At 24.1% G+C, this 18,063-nt stretch overlaps 1 protein-coding gene across 2 annotated transcripts; it reads right to left on the bottom strand.

Annotated features, from left to right (window-relative positions):
- Positions 1–849: 849 nt before the first annotated feature.
- On the bottom strand, positions 850–18,019 carry LOC129981103 (THO complex subunit 1-like). 2 transcript variants are annotated; one of them, XM_056091776.1, is made up of 20 exons: positions 17,859–18,019; positions 17,690–17,769; positions 17,505–17,565; positions 15,980–16,046; positions 15,434–15,552; positions 15,298–15,346; positions 14,027–14,122; positions 13,325–13,457; positions 13,051–13,159; positions 12,021–12,155; positions 11,838–11,938; positions 10,646–10,712; positions 9,127–9,177; positions 8,401–8,495; positions 8,142–8,195; positions 7,898–7,963; positions 6,273–6,347; positions 4,588–4,741; positions 2,624–2,729; positions 850–1,168 (listed from the first exon to the last, which is right to left on the bottom strand). In XM_056091776.1, exons 1-20 carry the CDS (start codon positions 17,892–17,894, stop codon positions 909–911), a joined length of 1,914 nt encoding a protein of 637 aa, XP_055947751.1. In that variant the 5' UTR covers positions 17,895–18,019; the 3' UTR covers positions 850–908. The 2 variants fall into 2 exon arrangements, with proteins under 2 accessions (XP_055947751.1, XP_055947752.1); XM_056091777.1 differs by lacking the exon at positions 850–1,168 and adding an exon at positions 1,548–1,600.
- Positions 18,020–18,063: the final 44 nt, after the last annotated feature.

The raw sequence follows: 18,063 nt of genomic DNA, 5'->3' as shown, positions 1-18,063 counted from the left end.
AATTCATGTAGTTCAGTTTTTTTTTTATTCCATGTTTGTTGGAATTTTAGAAAATTAAAATTAATTTCAGATAAAACTTTGATATACAACTGAAATCATCCATTACTAAATTACTTGTAGTTTTGGAATTGTATCTAAGACTTCAGTCAGTTACTGCTATTAAATTACAAACTTTAATAAGCAGGAATTATATGTCCATGCATTTTATATATTATGTAACATATGGAGCATTCAATGAAGTGTGAAAGACATTCATATATTGGAGAGAAGTGGTGGAGGATCAGAGAAAACACAGTGCATGCAATTTGCTCAAATAAACAGGGAGAAAATAATCAAAAAAGTAATTCATGTCAAATAATCTCCCTTCTCCCCCTTTAATGTGAGCTGATGTTAGAAGAAACGGTACAGCCAATGAGTTAATATTAGTCGGATTGTTTTGGTGAGTTTTGCATGCAAGTTGATAAAAAATGGAAAACTTCTTTTTCTGTATCTCAGAGTTTGCCTATTCAAGAATTTTAAGTCAGAGGATTTGAATCACTTTATACCTTGACTTCAGGGTTTAACTGAAGTAGGTTTTCACAAAACAATGCTTCCAAACTTGAATATTATGAATGATCCTCAGGGCAACTCCAAGGCATTTACAAGAATATTAGCATGAATTTTGGACAGGATTGTGACATATCTTTCAAAAATTATCATAAATATCTTTAGTATACACAAGTAACAATACAATAAATCATTCGTGTCCCAAGTCTATTAGCACCTTGTTAATATAATAACAGTTTTCATAATAAAGGTAATTTTAAAATATTTTTAATGCAAGATCTTGAAAAGTAAATAATTTTTCTAATCATGATAAAGTACTTTATTTACAAAATGATATCTATACAAAATGAAGAATACCAAAATTATGAGGTAATTAATGACAATACACCACTTAATAATCCTGCACTTTGCAGGATTTTTGTAAATGCGGCTAAATTTCCATCTCTTTCCATCCAAACAGTCAGCATTTGCTCAGTCTGTGCTTTTGTATCAGGAAATGTTTCATAATATTCGATTTCATCATCCTGGAATCCTAATTTTACAGCAAGAGTTTTCCAGTTATCTTGTAATTTACTAGATATAGTTTGGATCAAAGCTTTTGTCAAAACATTCTCTTTTTTTACTGAAAGAAAAGTGAATCCTTCATTTAAAAAGTAATAAATTCTCAAATTAAAAAATGTACAGAATTTTTTTTTTTTAACTTCATATAAACTGGTGTATCTCAACCATTTTAAGAATGCAAGATTGAAATTGAATTTTAAAAAATTCATTGAATAAAACTTAAAAATCTGAAAAATTATTCAAATGTAATGATGCCATGCAGTAAGAAATAATTTAAAGGCAAAAAAAAATTTTAAAAAAATAAACATGAGTATTAAAAAAAATGCATGCATAAAGAAATGTGAATCAAAATTTATATTATTCATAAACTATTTAAACTTCAATAAAAAGTTGAAGTTTTCACACATTTTTAGGATGCATTTAAAGATTTTTTTTAAAAAAAGTATGAAGCATACTTACATGAATCTTGAATTGTTCACAATTTTAATCCTTGCTAGCATTAAGAAAATTGTTTAATTGTTCTATATCTGTCAATACTGTGTAAACAGAAATGTGTATAGAAAAGGTATGCTATAATCGTTTTTCCCATTTATTAATTTAATATTATAAAAAGAACCAACATAATTCAAAATCCAATTGTTTTTATTTTGAAAATTGGGGGAGGAAGTGGGTATTCATAATAAGTGCCTTTACATTTTAATTATAAGGAGAAAAAATCATTCAGAAAGTTTAGAATTTCTGAATAATCAAAAGGATTTTAAAAAATGTACATCCTAAAATCATGATACATGCACTAGTATTAAGTTCTCAACTCATCATTATATAATTAAATTTACTGATTAAATGTCAAGATTATTGTAAAATCACAGATAGTATTAAAGAAAAATAAATATTACTATACGTGTAAGAATCTTCAAAATATAACATTTCTAAACTTTATTTATAATATTTTTTATGGAAATTGAAATAATTGTTATAAATTTCTATATTATGAAAATAAAAATTACTTTAAACCTCGCATTTGTTGAAGAACAGAAATCTTGCAAAAAGATATTATTTAATTCTCCAAATGGGGAAACTCGAGTTCACTCCCACTCCATCTTTCATGATCAGCTATAAAATTGCTAAATGTTTTGCAGTTAAAAAGTCTTTAAATAATTCTTCAAAATTTTTTAAAAAACATTTAAGTAAATAAACCATATTTCAAATTATTTATTTACTTATGAGTTTTAAAAGTCAGAAATGAAAGTTATCATATCAAAATAATAAATCAAACATTAAAAGAAATAGGATAATCTAGTATAATACATCATTCAATTTGTTCAATGCTTTATTTATTTTTTAAAAAATTATTACTTTCATATTCTGAAAGTTGATAGAAAAAATAATTTATTATTTATGAAATAATGATATTTTAGCATAGTATTTAGTTTTATAAATGAACATATGTAAAAGTCCCCGATCTAGAAAGTGCTATCAGAATATTTTAGATTTTCTTCCAAATGAATATATTTACCTTCATCTTTGGAATCTTCTTCTGAGTTAGGAAAAAAATCTTCATTCGTATCTTCCATTGTTTCATCTTCAGCCACAGCTGTCTCCACAGTCATATTATCTTGTTGCTGATATATAAATAATTACATTGAAAAGAAAACTGATTTAGAAATTGCTTATATCAGAATAATTGTAATGATTATTAAAAGTACAATAAATAAATATGTAAATTGTGAATTTATAATGAAGGTAATTATCTAAATTAAATTACAAATATCTAAAAAAAATTCTTAATTTCACAAATATGTATTCAATAATTTCAAATCTTAATTCACGCGAAATATATTTTCAGCAACTTTTTCAAAATTTCATAATCTTAATCAATGATTTTGTTGTTACTTTTAGCTATTAAAATTTCTTTTAAATATAATGAAATCGACAAAATATATTATTCAAAGATGTAACATTTGGAGCTTAAAACATTGTACATATGCATTCTTGTACTTTTCTACAATGTTCCTAAATACTATAAACATTTCTTCACATTCATATAAAGAAAAAACAAGAGAGAAGCCCATACATTCTAATATATAAAGAGACTCAACAATTAAAAAAATAGAAACTGGCATGCAATAAATAAACTTTAAATATAAAAATAAAGAAAAAAACAAAAATATGTTATACAGATTTAAAAAAAAAAAAATTAAAATAGTATGAGTTTAGTGAAGACAATAAGGCTTTAGATGAATAATCTGAAAAGTTGCAGTTATTATTGAATGAGAAAAATTTTAATGATAAAAAAATGCATTTCTTTTGATAAGTTGCATGAAAACTCATAAAGTTCAAAGTGTCTTTTATATTTAGTGAGAAATATTACGGAAAATACTAATTTGAAATCAAATTAGAGCATTTTTTTTCTTTATCTGAACTAATAGTGTGTTACTATAAAAGAGTATTTGAGTTCACAAGCAATAGTACAAAAAAAAAATTATTGGGCAGTTAAAAACAATTAGTATATTATATTATACACACACACAAAAAAAAAAGAAAGAAAGAAAATTTAATATCTGTCATCTCCTTTCAACACAACAAAGATTCAAGTGTGGCCAGTTGACTGGATGCACTGCTTTAAATTGAAAAAAAAAAATTTATGTTTAAAAAAGTTATACTTTCTGTCATGCTCTTTAAAATTTTGTGAACCTATTTCAACTTTGTTCATTACAAATTTAAACAATTTTATGGAAAAGATGTCAGGTTTATTCATTTTGTTATTGAAATGTAAAAGTTAAATCCATGCTAAGTAATATTTTAAAACAAATTGCATTAATTTTCAAATTCTAATCAGTGAAAAATGTATATAAAAAAGATGCATAATTCTAAACAATTTATTTATTCAGTTAATAAATATGTTTTGGTAAACTATTAAATATATTAGTTTAAAAACAAACATTTTCATAGTATAGAAATTAAATATTAAAAGAAATGCTCCAAAATTAAAATAATCAATTTAATTCAAAACAATACAGCAGCAGATAGAACATTCATATTTTATCAAACATTAAATATAATTTATACAGAATAATTAAAAAAATTCAATGAATCTTTAAAAGATCCTACATAATATTAGAGAAAAATTTTAAATTTTTGTATAACGAAAGGGCATTTAAGCAAATATTTACCTTCCAATAAACATAAAGTTAAAAAATAATAGTTGGAAAAAGTGAAAAATTCCCTCAGGTACTACAATTATTTTAACCACAACAAAATTAAACGTTTGCATTAAAATAAAATAGTATGATTCAATTTTGAACTTGCTATATTGTAAATGAAAAATGTGTTTTGGTGAGTAATAAAATATATCCAATTTCACACTTTTTGGAAATAAAATCTTAAATAAAAGAATATTTTTGATTTTTCATATTTCTTTATGTTTGAAAATAATTATTAATATAAATATAGCTGAATGTACTTGAATATAACACTTACAATTTGAGGTTTCTCTTTTGCTACTTTTTGTATAATAGTGTCCAAGTATTCGGATACACTTTTAGCTGGAGTTGAATTGGCAGTAAAAATATATGGTGACTTCATACACAACAGTCGTAAAGCTTTCCATGTATATTTACTATCAGTTGTATCTCTGAAAAGTTAAATACAACAAATATTTCTCATGAGAATATATTTAACTTCAAATGTTAATGGTATTTTTCTAATAATTTACAACAAAATTTATAAGCAAAAGCAATTACCATGAAGCATAAATGTTGGCTTAAAGTACCATTTTCATGTCAGCACATCAAAATACACATAAATATGTCAATTATAGGAATTACACCAAGTGGTCAAACATATTCAAAACAGAAAGTTCTTATATCAGCCCTAGTTTGTTATATTTGTAAATGGAAAAATGACACATTATGCTTATATTTTGACTGCTGTCAAATTAATAGGTAAATATCCATTTTATATTACTTGTATATTTAAGATTAATGACAAAATTATGTAACCATTTTGATTTTGAAAAAAAATTTAAAAAAGATGCATTGCAATGTGAAATTTACAACATATTAACTTGAGAAATAAGCAAAATATAATAATAAATATAATAAGTAAAAAAATTCTTATAAATTGTGAATTGAAGAAACTACAGCTTTGAACCATAATAAATTCATAAATCTACTAAATGTAATTATAAATGCATGCAATGAAAGATAAAATAAAAGGAAACTGTTTAACAATACTTCCATATTTTTTTAATATATTTTTCTTAACCAAATTTTTGTTATTTGTTCAAAAAATAGGCTTCTAGAATTATGGTAAGACGTCTGAATAGAAAGCTTCAAAATTGTACTATGTGTAAAATGATTGTAAATTAATGAGGGCTTTTTTCTCTTATATTAGGTAATGTAAATGTAATGCCACTGAAAATTTTCATTTTGAAAATATTATCTGTTCAATTTCTTTTCTATGTGTTTTTCAATAAATAAAAGTTTGTGGCACATTGTCTACAACAACTTGCAAGTTATTTTAGTTCAGAGTTTTAGATTAATTAAAGCGCACATTGTGCATGCATAAAATAATGGCAAGATGGCAATTTATTATATTTTTATGACATATTTGGTTAATAATATATCTGATTTCTGCAGCTGATTCAGAAGTGAGAAAATTAACAGATTTAATAATATTCATTGAAAGTGTCCTAGACAAATTAACAATTTTTCTAGAAAATCTAGATAATCATTATTTTAAGAACCAGATGAATTTACAATGACAGAAAGAATCAAAATGTTAATTTGATTCATAAACTCAAACTTGACTATGATTAGTCAAGTTTGACAGAGGTTTGAATTAGTCAAATCTCTATTGACAGAGATTTAAATTAGTCAAAAAACATAATTTAAATCTCAGGTTCTAAAAATAAGATAAATCCATGTTGGCAAAGGAAATCAGAGCATTAACTTATTCAACTGGATCAAAGTTACAAAGTTCTGTATTGAAAAATATTATTCCCAACTCTAAATAAATTTATGTTCAAAAGAAGAATAAAAACATCAGAAATAAAAATTCCAGAAATTAAAAAATTATTTTTGCATTAGCTAAGAACACTTTATCACATACATACAGATAATTAATAGAAAAATTCAAATACATCCTTAGAAACAAATAATTACCTTTTCTGAATTACTTGTCCACCTTCAGTTTTAGGAGTTATTCCAAAATAAGTTTCCAAAGAGGGAACGAAATTCCTGCAAAAATATAATATTACATTAATAATAATAAAAAAATAAAAAAATTTGGTCAAATTTTTGAAAGACTTCAAGTTATAGATAAGACACCACTATTTTTAATTTATAAATCCTCAGAAAATAGAAATATATCATCTACATGAATTCAAACTTCTTATAAAATAGTAAAGATGATTAAATGATTTTAAGTATTTCATGTTAATGATTAACATTAGTTAAGAAATTTTATTGATAAATCATTTTCTACAAAGATCTGTTCTACTTGCAACAGTGAAGTAGAGACAAATACCCATTGTAAAAATAATTAAACCTGCTTTACAGTCATACAAAGCATTCATATCACATTAATAAATATGCGATTAAAATTTATAAAATTTTAGCGAATTATAGAGAAAACTTGTACTGCTTGAAAATATGACAATGAATATAAGTCATTTTTATAAGTGTCCTTTTATTTTGTATTATTTGTTATTTTTTATAAGTCTCTAGGGAACTTAAATCAGGCTTCTTAAAAATGAAATACTTTCAAAATGACCCAAAATGGACTTATCCTCTCAGTGGCATACGAATATTTTACCCCCAGCCATCACCATTGACTTAACAACATCACCTGGAGCATAGTATTAGTTTTTTGCTCCAGCATCATGGTTAGCTTTAAAATCTGGTATAATTGCATGAATGTTTTGACTTCAAAGCATGCATGCATAAACAACCACTAATAGCCAAACCATATATATCCCATCTCATCCTCCAATTGCTATGCCATTAGATTCTCTTATACACAGAATGCCCAATACTCAGAGGAAATACAAATCACTATAAAAAAAATGGTGTCAAGCAACCATTTTCCTTTTATTACAGTAATCAGTAGTGAAGATTACATAAATAATTATCCATATAAAATATATAACCATTTTAAATAATTTTTTATCTAATTATATCAATTTCATTCACTCATGTCAGATTTAAAAAAACAACTAAGAAATCTTACTATGATCAGTTCATTAAACAGCATCGCGATATAAATACAAGGCATGACCATAAATATCTCATAAAATGAGAATTTTTGTAAATGAGATGCTTTTCAAAATCAACTTAAAAGATTTCTAATAAAAATACTAACTTATAATTTCACTTTAAATATTTTTTATATTAAAAACTCAAAAATTTTTGCATAACTTTCAAATTTTCAAATATTTTTCTATTGTTAGTTATAATTATAAAAAAAAGTAAAAATATCATAATTAGCTAATTGACGAACAGTAGTACATTAGAAGAGTAGTGTTTATTATAATTTATTTCAATGCAAATGTAGTCCTTCAAATTACTATAGTTTTTCTTTAATTATATTTAAATGGCTATCAAGTTAACAATATATACAATTTTGTATTATTTTTCTTTCTTTCTTTCTTTCTTTTTTTTTTTTTTTTTTTTGTATTATTGTGCTATTTACAACCTTTTATTACCATTATTTTCAACAGTAAAATTGAATCATGTGCTTTTTAGGAAAATTTATGTCAGTAGATTAGTGGCAAAAAAAGAAAACTCACCTTTTAGCAGATCTGCAAGCTTCCCAGTTATTTGGTTTCGTGTTCCAAATTTTTGTTACTTCAGCACTAAAATAATAAAGAAAAAAATAAATCTCCCAAATATAATTGTTTAAATAATATACCAATGGGATTATATATATGGAATGTATTTCTAAAACCAGGGGAATTATTTCATATGGATTATTAGCAAAAAAAAAAAAGAAAGAAGAAAGTGCTTATAACAGTGAAAGTAATGAAAACTTACCTTGCTTTTTTATTGGGATATGTATGAATATCTTCAATGGGTCGTTTTGTCAATCTGAAATGCAAACAACATATCAATAACACATCATAACAAACAAAATTTGAAAGCACACATGAATTCAGCATTACATATTATATATATATATATATACTTAAAAAATTCTATAGGAAAGATTCATGCACATTTCATTGTGCAATTAATTTAGGTAACCAAAAAATAAAGAAAAGGGATAATATTTCAGCTAGAAAGTTAATTATACTTTTTTTCAACTTCAGCTCTATCAGACAAGGGTTTGAAATCAGGGCATCCTTCGTTCTTCCATGCATTCCAGTATTCTTCTCTTTGAAGAATTTGCTAAAATAAACAATAAATAATTTTGTCAAACATTCCAAGTAATAAATCACTATAATTCAATCATACATACTACATTAAATGAAGAAATTATCTGTAAATACCACACTCTGTATTTAATGTCTGAATAAGGACTAAATGAAATCTAATTTATTGTCGAACAACAGAAATTTTAGCTAGGAAACATTTACATACATTTCCCTCTTTTTTATAAATGATTGGAATATAAGCTCGGCATTTCATTTAGAATGTTTGTCAAGTTACCTTAATACCTTACCTTATTAAATACCTTAATTCAATATGTATGCCATGATATATTATAAATGATTAATATTATCTACAGTGATTATAATTCATCTAAAATTAAAATTGCAAGGAAAATAAAAATGAATTATTTTTTTGATACAGTATAAATATCAGCTAGTAAAAGAGAAAACAAGAGAAATCAAACTATCCATAGAATATGTGAACTAACCATAGATATAAATAATCTGAATTTTTAACAAAAATTAAATGTGTAATAGGGAATGTAAGATTAGCTGTCTTTATAAATCAAACATTTGAAATACAAATATTAATAAAATTATGAAAAAGATACATTTTTAAATACTTTAATACACAAAAAGGTACATACTTGGACATCACGAGAAAATGCTTCTCCATTTGGAGGAGTTTCTTCCAATAACTAAAAAAATAATAATAATGATGATGCAATTACAATTTTTTAAAAATTAAAAAGTATAACAAAAAAAAATGAATCTTTTGCTGAGGATTTTGCAAATTTAATTATTTTTAATCAATTTAACAGATGATCTATTTAATAACCAGCTCAAACACTTGAATTTCTATGGAGAAAATTTATGCAAAAGAAATGAAAGTTTAAACTTGTAAAATAATAAAAATTAAAATGGAAGAGTAAGACTAGAAATTTGCTGCTATTAACTGATAATTCTTCTATGATAAGATTAAAATTTTCTAATATACAATAAAAAATAATAATGATAATTTCAAAAAATCTCAAAAAAAAAAATTACAGGAATTTCAGAAAAAGAAAGAAAAAAAAATCTTAAAAATATACTTTAATATGCAATACACATTTATGAAATAAAACATATATTCTTTACTAAAGAAATAATTTTGAAATACTTTAACATTAAAACTACCAGTATAAATGGAAATATAATTTTACTTTCATGTAACATAATTCTTTAACACTCTGAGTAGAATTTTCTACATTTTTCCCTATTAGCTCAAAAGCAGACTATCTAAATTTATGTGAATATTTTTTAAATATAAAGTATATTCTTAGGATTTAACGGCGTTATTAAAGAGATATAAGAAAAAAATGTTTCATTCATTTGTAAAACTAACTTTAATAAGTTGAAAGCTATAAGATCAAAATAATTTGAAATTCAAATCACTGAATGCAGAAAATTTTAAGACTCTTTAAATATTTAATTTGAAGCTCATGTTAGGAGGGTTTTACATAAAACAAACTAAGATTTAACAAAAATTCAATAAAATGTTTTTTTATTTAAAATTTTTTTATCAATCATACACAAAATTAATTTTTTTGAAATAATTTTAATACCATCAAAATTTCTAAGACAATGTAATTTCTTATATTAATTTAACTGTGGCATAAAAATTATAAATGATAATTTAATCTTAGAATCCAAAACAAGCATTTGAAAAAAAAAAAAAAAGATTTTCATTCATGTTTTTAAAAATTAATAAACTATAAAAACTTGATGATACAGGAAGCTAATTCACTTGAAAAACATGATTATATTTTATTGTTTTCAGAACCAAATTCACACATTATTTGGGGGGGGGGGGAGAGACAGTTGTAGCAAGTATTTCAGCATAAAAGAATAATATAAATATAGCAAAATATATAATTCTTTAAAAATTAAATCAAAATATATCACTTTTAATTACTTATAAAACAAGTGGAAAACAAGCATGAAATATATTACAGAAAGATATTAAATGGGTTACTAAGTGAGTAACCCATTTAATAAGAAATGATTGCAAAACATTTAAAGCATGGGGAAATTCTATTTTAATGGAACATAATTTGCATTTACACAAAAGTAAAAAAGTTGCAATGCTTCTTTTAGTCATTAAAAAAACGTTATTACAGGACTTACTTTATATATTTTCTTAGAAGTTTCTTTAACCCAGTTTTGCTGTTCTTCTGTCAATACATATGATTCTCTTTAACAAAGAAAAAAAGATGATTTTAAATGAAGTACAATAAAATAAAGAAATTCATAGATTGCTACATAACTTTATTAAAAAAATAAAAATATATATATAATTAAATTTCACATATATTTTATAAGCTGCTTACATTTTAATATACTTTTAATGTTCTTTGAAATGAATATTTCTTTGCAATCATCAAACAAACAATTAAAAGTTTTGCATGAAGTAATAAATATCAAGATAAAGAATACATTTTTGTATCAGCCTTTATTATCATTAAATTATCTGTATGTCTACTATTAACATAAATTATTCCAAGATAAAATATGAACTAATTTTTTATTCACCATGATCCAAATGGTGAACAATGGTTCTGAACTTTAGCAAATTATAAAATGAATAATAATGAAATTGCAGTACTGATTTATTTCCTAAGAGCTCTATTTTGAAGATACACAAGAAGTTATGAATTTTACTATTGTGTATTAAAATTTGTCACAAAAAGTAAGGGAGAAATAAAACAATGCAACTGATTCTCAAAAGCTGTGAAATCTATTTTTCAAACTCAGACTTACACAAATTTCAAATGCATCAATCTGATTCACATAATGGTGATTTTTAGTAAAATTGATTCTTAAACAATTCTCTCAATTGCAGAAGTTCAGTTTTCACAATAGACAACAGAGAAATCAATCTTGGTAGTAAAATTATGCTTTTAAATCAATTTATATTCATCATTAGAATTAGAAAATCTGCAAATGGAATAAATGAACTATTTTTAATTCAATATAGTTTTCCATTTATTTAATCCAACACATGAGTGGCTACCAAAACATCCTCCAAAATGGAAATACATATGTGTACTATTTTTCAGTGTGAAAGCTTTCAACAAGATATTATCTATTTAATAACAGTGATGACTCACATGCTAAATATTAAGCTATGCAGTCATCAATTTTTCCAAGTATTTTAAATACTTTAAGACAATAAAATCAGATAATTAAAAAAATGAAATAATATGACAATAGTTGAAGCATATGAATTTCAGAACCGTCATTTTTAAATTATCTTAAAACTTCACTAAAAATGACGCTAGCTTTTAATTAAAAAAATATGCCTAAAATATTTACTTACAGTTTAAATTTCACTGGAAGTGATAAGTACTGAAAAAGAATCAAGAACTGTACTAAAACATAGCGACGAAAATGGCTATCACTCAATTCCAGTTCCAATAACTAGAAAGAGAACATAATTTTAAGCATTTCAAATATAGTAACAATAATACTGATAACACAAGACCTTTAAAAAATTTTATACCTTAGGGCTTGTCAAATATTTAGCAAAATAAACACAAGATCCATTTGGCGATGGCAATTTTGCCTGCTTCCATTTTGATGAATTTGCATCATCCGATTTGAAGCTCCCAAATACAGTTAAGACATCAGATGTACACTATATGAATTAAATATATGCTTTTAATACAAATAGTTATAGAATATAGTTTAAAACATGTAAAATTCATAAAAATAATCATATAGAGAACATTTATATTTCAAAGTAACTAATGACCTCCCCATAGATTTTTTTTTTCTCTCTTTATTTTACTCACTTTTTTTCTTCATTTTTTTTATTTTTATTGTCTCATAAATGAAGCATGAAAAAAAAAATATTTTTATCTCGTTCATGTTAATGGCACTCATTATATAAGAAATTTCATATAAGTATCAAAATACTGCATAAAGATTCCTTTTTTGATTCATTTTTTTAAACAAGGTTGAGAAACAGAATTTAAACTAAAGAATAAAGACAAATTTATGCTGTCAAATAAATACATAAAAAATGTGGTCCTCAAAATAAATTTTATTATAATTTTGTGGTACATTAAAAAAAATTGAAATCATGAATTGTTTTGGAGATTATGTATGTAAATATCTATATTCAATTTGAAGATTATGTATGTAAATATGTATATTCAATTTGAAGATTATGTATGTAAATATGTATATTTAATTTAATATATATAATTGAAAATTTGTTTCATGAATTTTGGTAGTAAATAAAATAGCTTTCCTAACATTTTTAATTTTCTAATACCAGATTATAAATAATTATTCTTACATTTTAGCAGAGAAACTTATAAAATCAACAATGCTTTAATAAAAATGAATTGCAAACATTTCATCTATTAAAAGTAAAACAAAGGGAAAAAATAACAGTTTTTCAAGTAATTATTTCCTCTATTAAGAGTTAATTATTAATTAATTATTTCACTGAAAAATACAACTGTTTATTCACAAATGAATACAGAAATCATTAACTAGACATTTTTTTTTTCAAAAATACTTACATTAGTGAATTGTCTCCACTGCATTTTATTATAGCAAGTATTTGGACTGCGGAAATAATCTTGCAGCGACCAAAACTTCTGGTACAAATTCTTATCAACTACAAAAGAGCTGCAAAACAAATATTTTAAACATAATTTTTTTTTAATTTTAAATTAAATTTTAGTACATAGCATCACAAGAAATGATTTCATTTAAGAAAGAACATGCCAAACAAGTAGGTGATTCTTCACATTATCCATTAATTCTAAAACAACTTACAAAACCAAAGTTTACCTCTGATTTTGTGATGAAATTTCTCCTTCTTCTGCTGCATCACCTTTTTCAGAAGCAATATCATTGAACATATCATCATTAGTGTTGTATGCAGTGGTATTTTCCAAGTTAAATTCACTTATAATGTTCAAACCTACAAAGGAACATATAAGGAAATTAGCCTTAATATTTTATAATAAAGTTTAACATTATTTCTGTAACTACAATCAAATTTTGAAACACGTAGTAAGTTTTGCTGGTTATAGGAATAAAGTATTTCATACAGAAATAAAGTGAATAAGTGTTCATATATCTTAAAAAGGTGTTGTTTGCTAGTTATCTGTAGATTAAAATTTTATGCCTCATCTATTAAAAAAAAAGTCTTTCTGTTAATTTTACTAACTCTCCTTTTATTCTTATCTCTAGCATTTAAAAAACAAAACCTTTTCATACAGCTGACATAATATATATAAAAAATTAAATTACCTATTTGGTCATATTTAAAAAAAAAGATTTGAGAAAAAAATCAATTAGAATTAAAAGCAATAAGCATAAATTATTCATAGCTTAAATAATATCTATAATTATGAAAATTTTCCATAGTCAAATAAAAATCATGAATAAAAATACAAAACTAATTACCAAGAAGTACTTGTTACCAGATAAATGATGATATTTAAACCTATAAATTTCAGTAAATACCATATGCTAAAGTTTACTCACCAGATCGTTCTGATAAAGGAAATATATGAGCTAAGAACATAAGAATTCGGCCACAAAACACAGTATTTTGTGATCTAGACAACCTTTTCAGTAAATCTGCAAAAGAAGATTGATATTTTGTTTACATAAGTAGCACAACTGATTAATAATTCTCATATTGTTTTCAATGTAACAAAAAAAAAGAATTTACTTTACATTTTTTAGATAGCAGAATCAAGTATTTGGGAGGATTAGAATCAGACAAATCTTACAAAAATAATAAAATATAAACACAAAAAGCTTAAAAATGAAGCTTTTGAAACTGTAGCTCTCCTTTTCAAATCAGATCTATAATTTGACATCATGTAATTATTGACAATGAAGGCTTCTATTGGACAACAACCATTTTAATTTATTCTCAATTCTCATTCACTTTGTATTTATATATATATATATATTTCATAATTAGTTTTCCCATTTTTTTTCTCCTATTTAAATGAACATTTGCAGTTATGAAAAAAATAATTGCATATAGATGGGATAGTAGCCATTTGGAACTGAAAAAGGATCACAAGATGTAAAATTTCATCCTTAACTTAAACTTGAGTTACCAAAGAAACCAAAAAAATATTAAAGTTCTTCTAAATCACCATTTATCAAAAATACCTAAAAAATTTCAGCAAATTCAGCTTTTGATATACTTTTACATTAAAATGCAACATTGTTCACATTGAAATCTGTTTCATAAAATGCAGAAATAATAAGATACATTAATTTTATTAGCTAACAATAAGTATTAAATGTTTGAAGCTTTTCTTTAAACTTCTCTAATATAAAACAAAAATCCATAATAGTATGTAGAAAGAATTGTTTCATAACTGCTTAACTTATATAATAAGATGTAGCAAATTTCAACAATTGACTAGAAATATTTCTATTTATTAGAGGCAAAGAGAAAATTAAAGTGTATTCAGAGAATAATTCACACAATGCATTTGCAAATGTATGCCTTTTAACACAAGATTTGATGAAATAAATTTGATTTGATTTATGAGGGGGGAAAAACATTTAAAAAGTCTCAGAAACAAAAGATGCTTTCTTAAATAAGAAAGATAAAAGAAGGAGAAATTAAAATTCCATTCAATAAACTTGATAAAGAAATTTTTTAAATAGTTAATTAAGAATAAACTAAAAAAAATTAAATTTAAAGTAATGAAATCAAAAATAATAAACATTTAATATAATAAATATTATATGAAACTTAATCATTAGAGAAGTAAGAACTTACTTACCATTACAAGACCTCAATAGATGATTCTTACATACTTTAAAGAATATATCCTATGGCAGATAAAATAAAAAAGATATTTAATTTATTGATCAGAATAGCATTAATAAAAATTTCATAAAATATTAATAAAAATATACCTTTTTGAATATATCTACTCTGCTTTCAACAAAAGAAAAATATGTTTCACATTCAATAATAGTAGAGGATTCAAACATATCTCCAATGACAAGAACTGGTATATTACCAGCAGCAGCATCTGCAAGAACATAACAAAATATAAAGCTATTGACTGCAATGCATTCAAGTGATTGTCATTGTCATAAAGCAAGCAAGCAACTATCACAATGCAATGCAAGCATATTTGATTGAATGTATAGGCCAGAGAGTAAGGGTTGCTAAAATGTATAAAAATACTAATAGATAGTGTTGGGATGGGTCAGTAAAGAGTTGATCTTGATAGACACAGGAATCTCTCTAGTCTCAACAAGAAACTTTCTGTAAGTTATCATCTTACAAAAAACAATGTTACAAATAAGGCAATTAAAAGAAAAGAAAAGAAAGAATGATAAGGTTTAATTATTTTGTAATGATTATATATCACATAGTTACATAAGATATTTTTAATGTAAATCACATAAATAAATGTAATAATATTAAATATGATATAATATTATATTATTTACCTTGTAAAGCTGCATCAATTGAAAATTGGAAAACTCTTTCCAAAAGTACAATATCAGCTCCACTTTTCTGGAAAAGAATTAAAAGAAATTGAAGTACAGAGAGAAGATATAAAATGAAAATAACACTTCTACAATTAAATAAATGATATGAAAAAAATATCTCTAATTTAAAAATTAATTTTAAAAACTCTGAAAGAATGCAATAGCAAAACATGTTCAGAAAATAATTGTATACTATTGCTGCAATGTTGATATAATAATGGAACTTCTTTTTCCCAGAAAATAGGCTAAACAATGAAACCAAATCTGGCCAATCATGGATTGGTGCATGCATTATTCAAATATTACACCCAGATCGTTTATAATAATGTACATTGAAGATGAATCGAATAAAATGCACCAGATTGGATAAAGAGCTTGTAAACAAATTTATAACATCATCAAGGAACAAACAATTTTAAATAAAAGCATTTCCCTTAAGCTAAAAAGATTTGCTAGTTATAATTAATGTATTTTAATGAAGTCATAATGATATCAGTAAAATTACCAACTGTGAATATTAGATTACATAAATATCAGATAATCTAGGGGGGGGGAGCTAAATTTTTAAAAAATCGCACTAATAAGACAGATTTTAAAATAAAAGATTTACTATTCACCAATTCTTCTCTAAAAAATTGATATTTTGTATTTGTTTCACAAAGTATTGATTATATATTTAAAAATAAAATTAAAATAAAGCAGTAGAATTAAATATCAAAATTTTTCCAAAAATCTACAATGCATGATTATGCATGTGCATCATTAGCTTTCTGAGTTTTTAAAGTGAGTAGGCCTAATATTTTGTTAAGAATTGCAATAATTATTTCAACTAAAAATTTTTAAACAGGAAGTAGTCTTTTTAGGTGAAATATTGATATGGATATTAAAGGTATCACTTTAAATAAGAAATTAAGAAGAAGACAGAACATGACAAAAGTAACATGTTAATTCATTAAATTAGCCTCTCTGAGCAATAACGACAGCACATATTCAAAAACAGAAGGCAATATACAAAACTGAGAACAACAAAATGAATTTGGCCTAGATAATATAAAATCAGAACTATTGGCAACAAATAAATTTTTCACACATTTTGCATTATGTTATTTTAAAAGAAAAATAATTCATTTTAAATAGAAAAACTGTACAATGCATTTTTTATACTATCAAACTAACATCTTAGTACATTAAACCTCCATATAAATTTTCTCCAAAATTTGATGAAATCAAAAAATAGTTTTAAATGCATTATTAAAATCAAACCTTGACATTCAAATAAACATGAATAAGCCATTTTTAAACAATAACAATTGATAACTTTTAAAAATGATATTAAATTTTAATATGAATATGTACATGCCATATTTAAGAAAAGAGAGCATAAACAATTTTAGAATAGAGATTGAAACAGCAGTTATATTTAACTAATAAGTTTAAACAATATTAATAATTTTAAACAGTGATCTTTATTCAAATAACTCACAATGAAATCTAACAGAACTTCTCGAATCGTCAGCTCAATCAGATTTTTGAAATCACTTTCTCTATAAATGAAAAAATATATATATCATTAATCATTATAAGACCAAATATATACAAAATCATGAAGTTTAACACATCATGATATGTTTGTAACTGAAAACATAAAGTGATATAATTATTACATACTTCCATGTTGATAAAATTGCTTTCGAAGCCTTAAGAAACTCATAGAGATTATCTTTTTTAACGGAATCCTTGAATTTTGTCTGCAAAAGAAAAAGGAGTGAATCAGAAAATTAGGAATGTTTATAAAATATACTGAAAAATGGTTTGTAATAAATTTGCAATGCCTTACAAAAAATTCCGCTTTCATAGCACGATAATTTGGCATATTGGTATTGTAAGTAATTTAATTCCTAAGCCTTTCTCAAAGATACGAATGAATCTTTTATAATATATCCACAATCAATGTCAATATTTTAATTTGTAAACATATTCCATCAGTTTTTCCGAAAGTCGAAGCAATTACGGTTACGAATCTGTTAGCAATAGCGATTCGC

Source organism: Argiope bruennichi, chromosome 8 (assembly GCF_947563725.1).
Source record: "Argiope bruennichi chromosome 8, qqArgBrue1.1, whole genome shotgun sequence".
Taxonomy (NCBI): Eukaryota; Metazoa; Arthropoda; class Arachnida; order Araneae; family Araneidae; genus Argiope; species Argiope bruennichi.
The sequence above is the reverse complement of the archived record's forward strand: the minus strand, read 5'-3'. Positions and strand labels throughout refer to the sequence as shown.

What these genes read in the sequence shown, in the direction of transcription:
- LOC129981103 (XM_056091776.1), bottom strand. Translation starts at nt 17,894, where the DNA reads ATGCCAAATTATCGTGCTATGAAAGCGGAATTTTTT. An exon ending in CTTCCAGTGAAATTTAAACT is followed by an intron (nt 10,713 to 11,837) that starts GTAAGTAAATAT and finishes TCTTTGTTAAAG; the next exon opens with AGAATCATATGTATTGACAG. An exon ending in CTTCTAAGAAAATATATAAA is followed by an intron (nt 9,178 to 10,645) that starts GTAAGTCCTGTA and finishes TTATTTTTTTAG; the next exon opens with TTATTGGAAGAAACTCCTCC.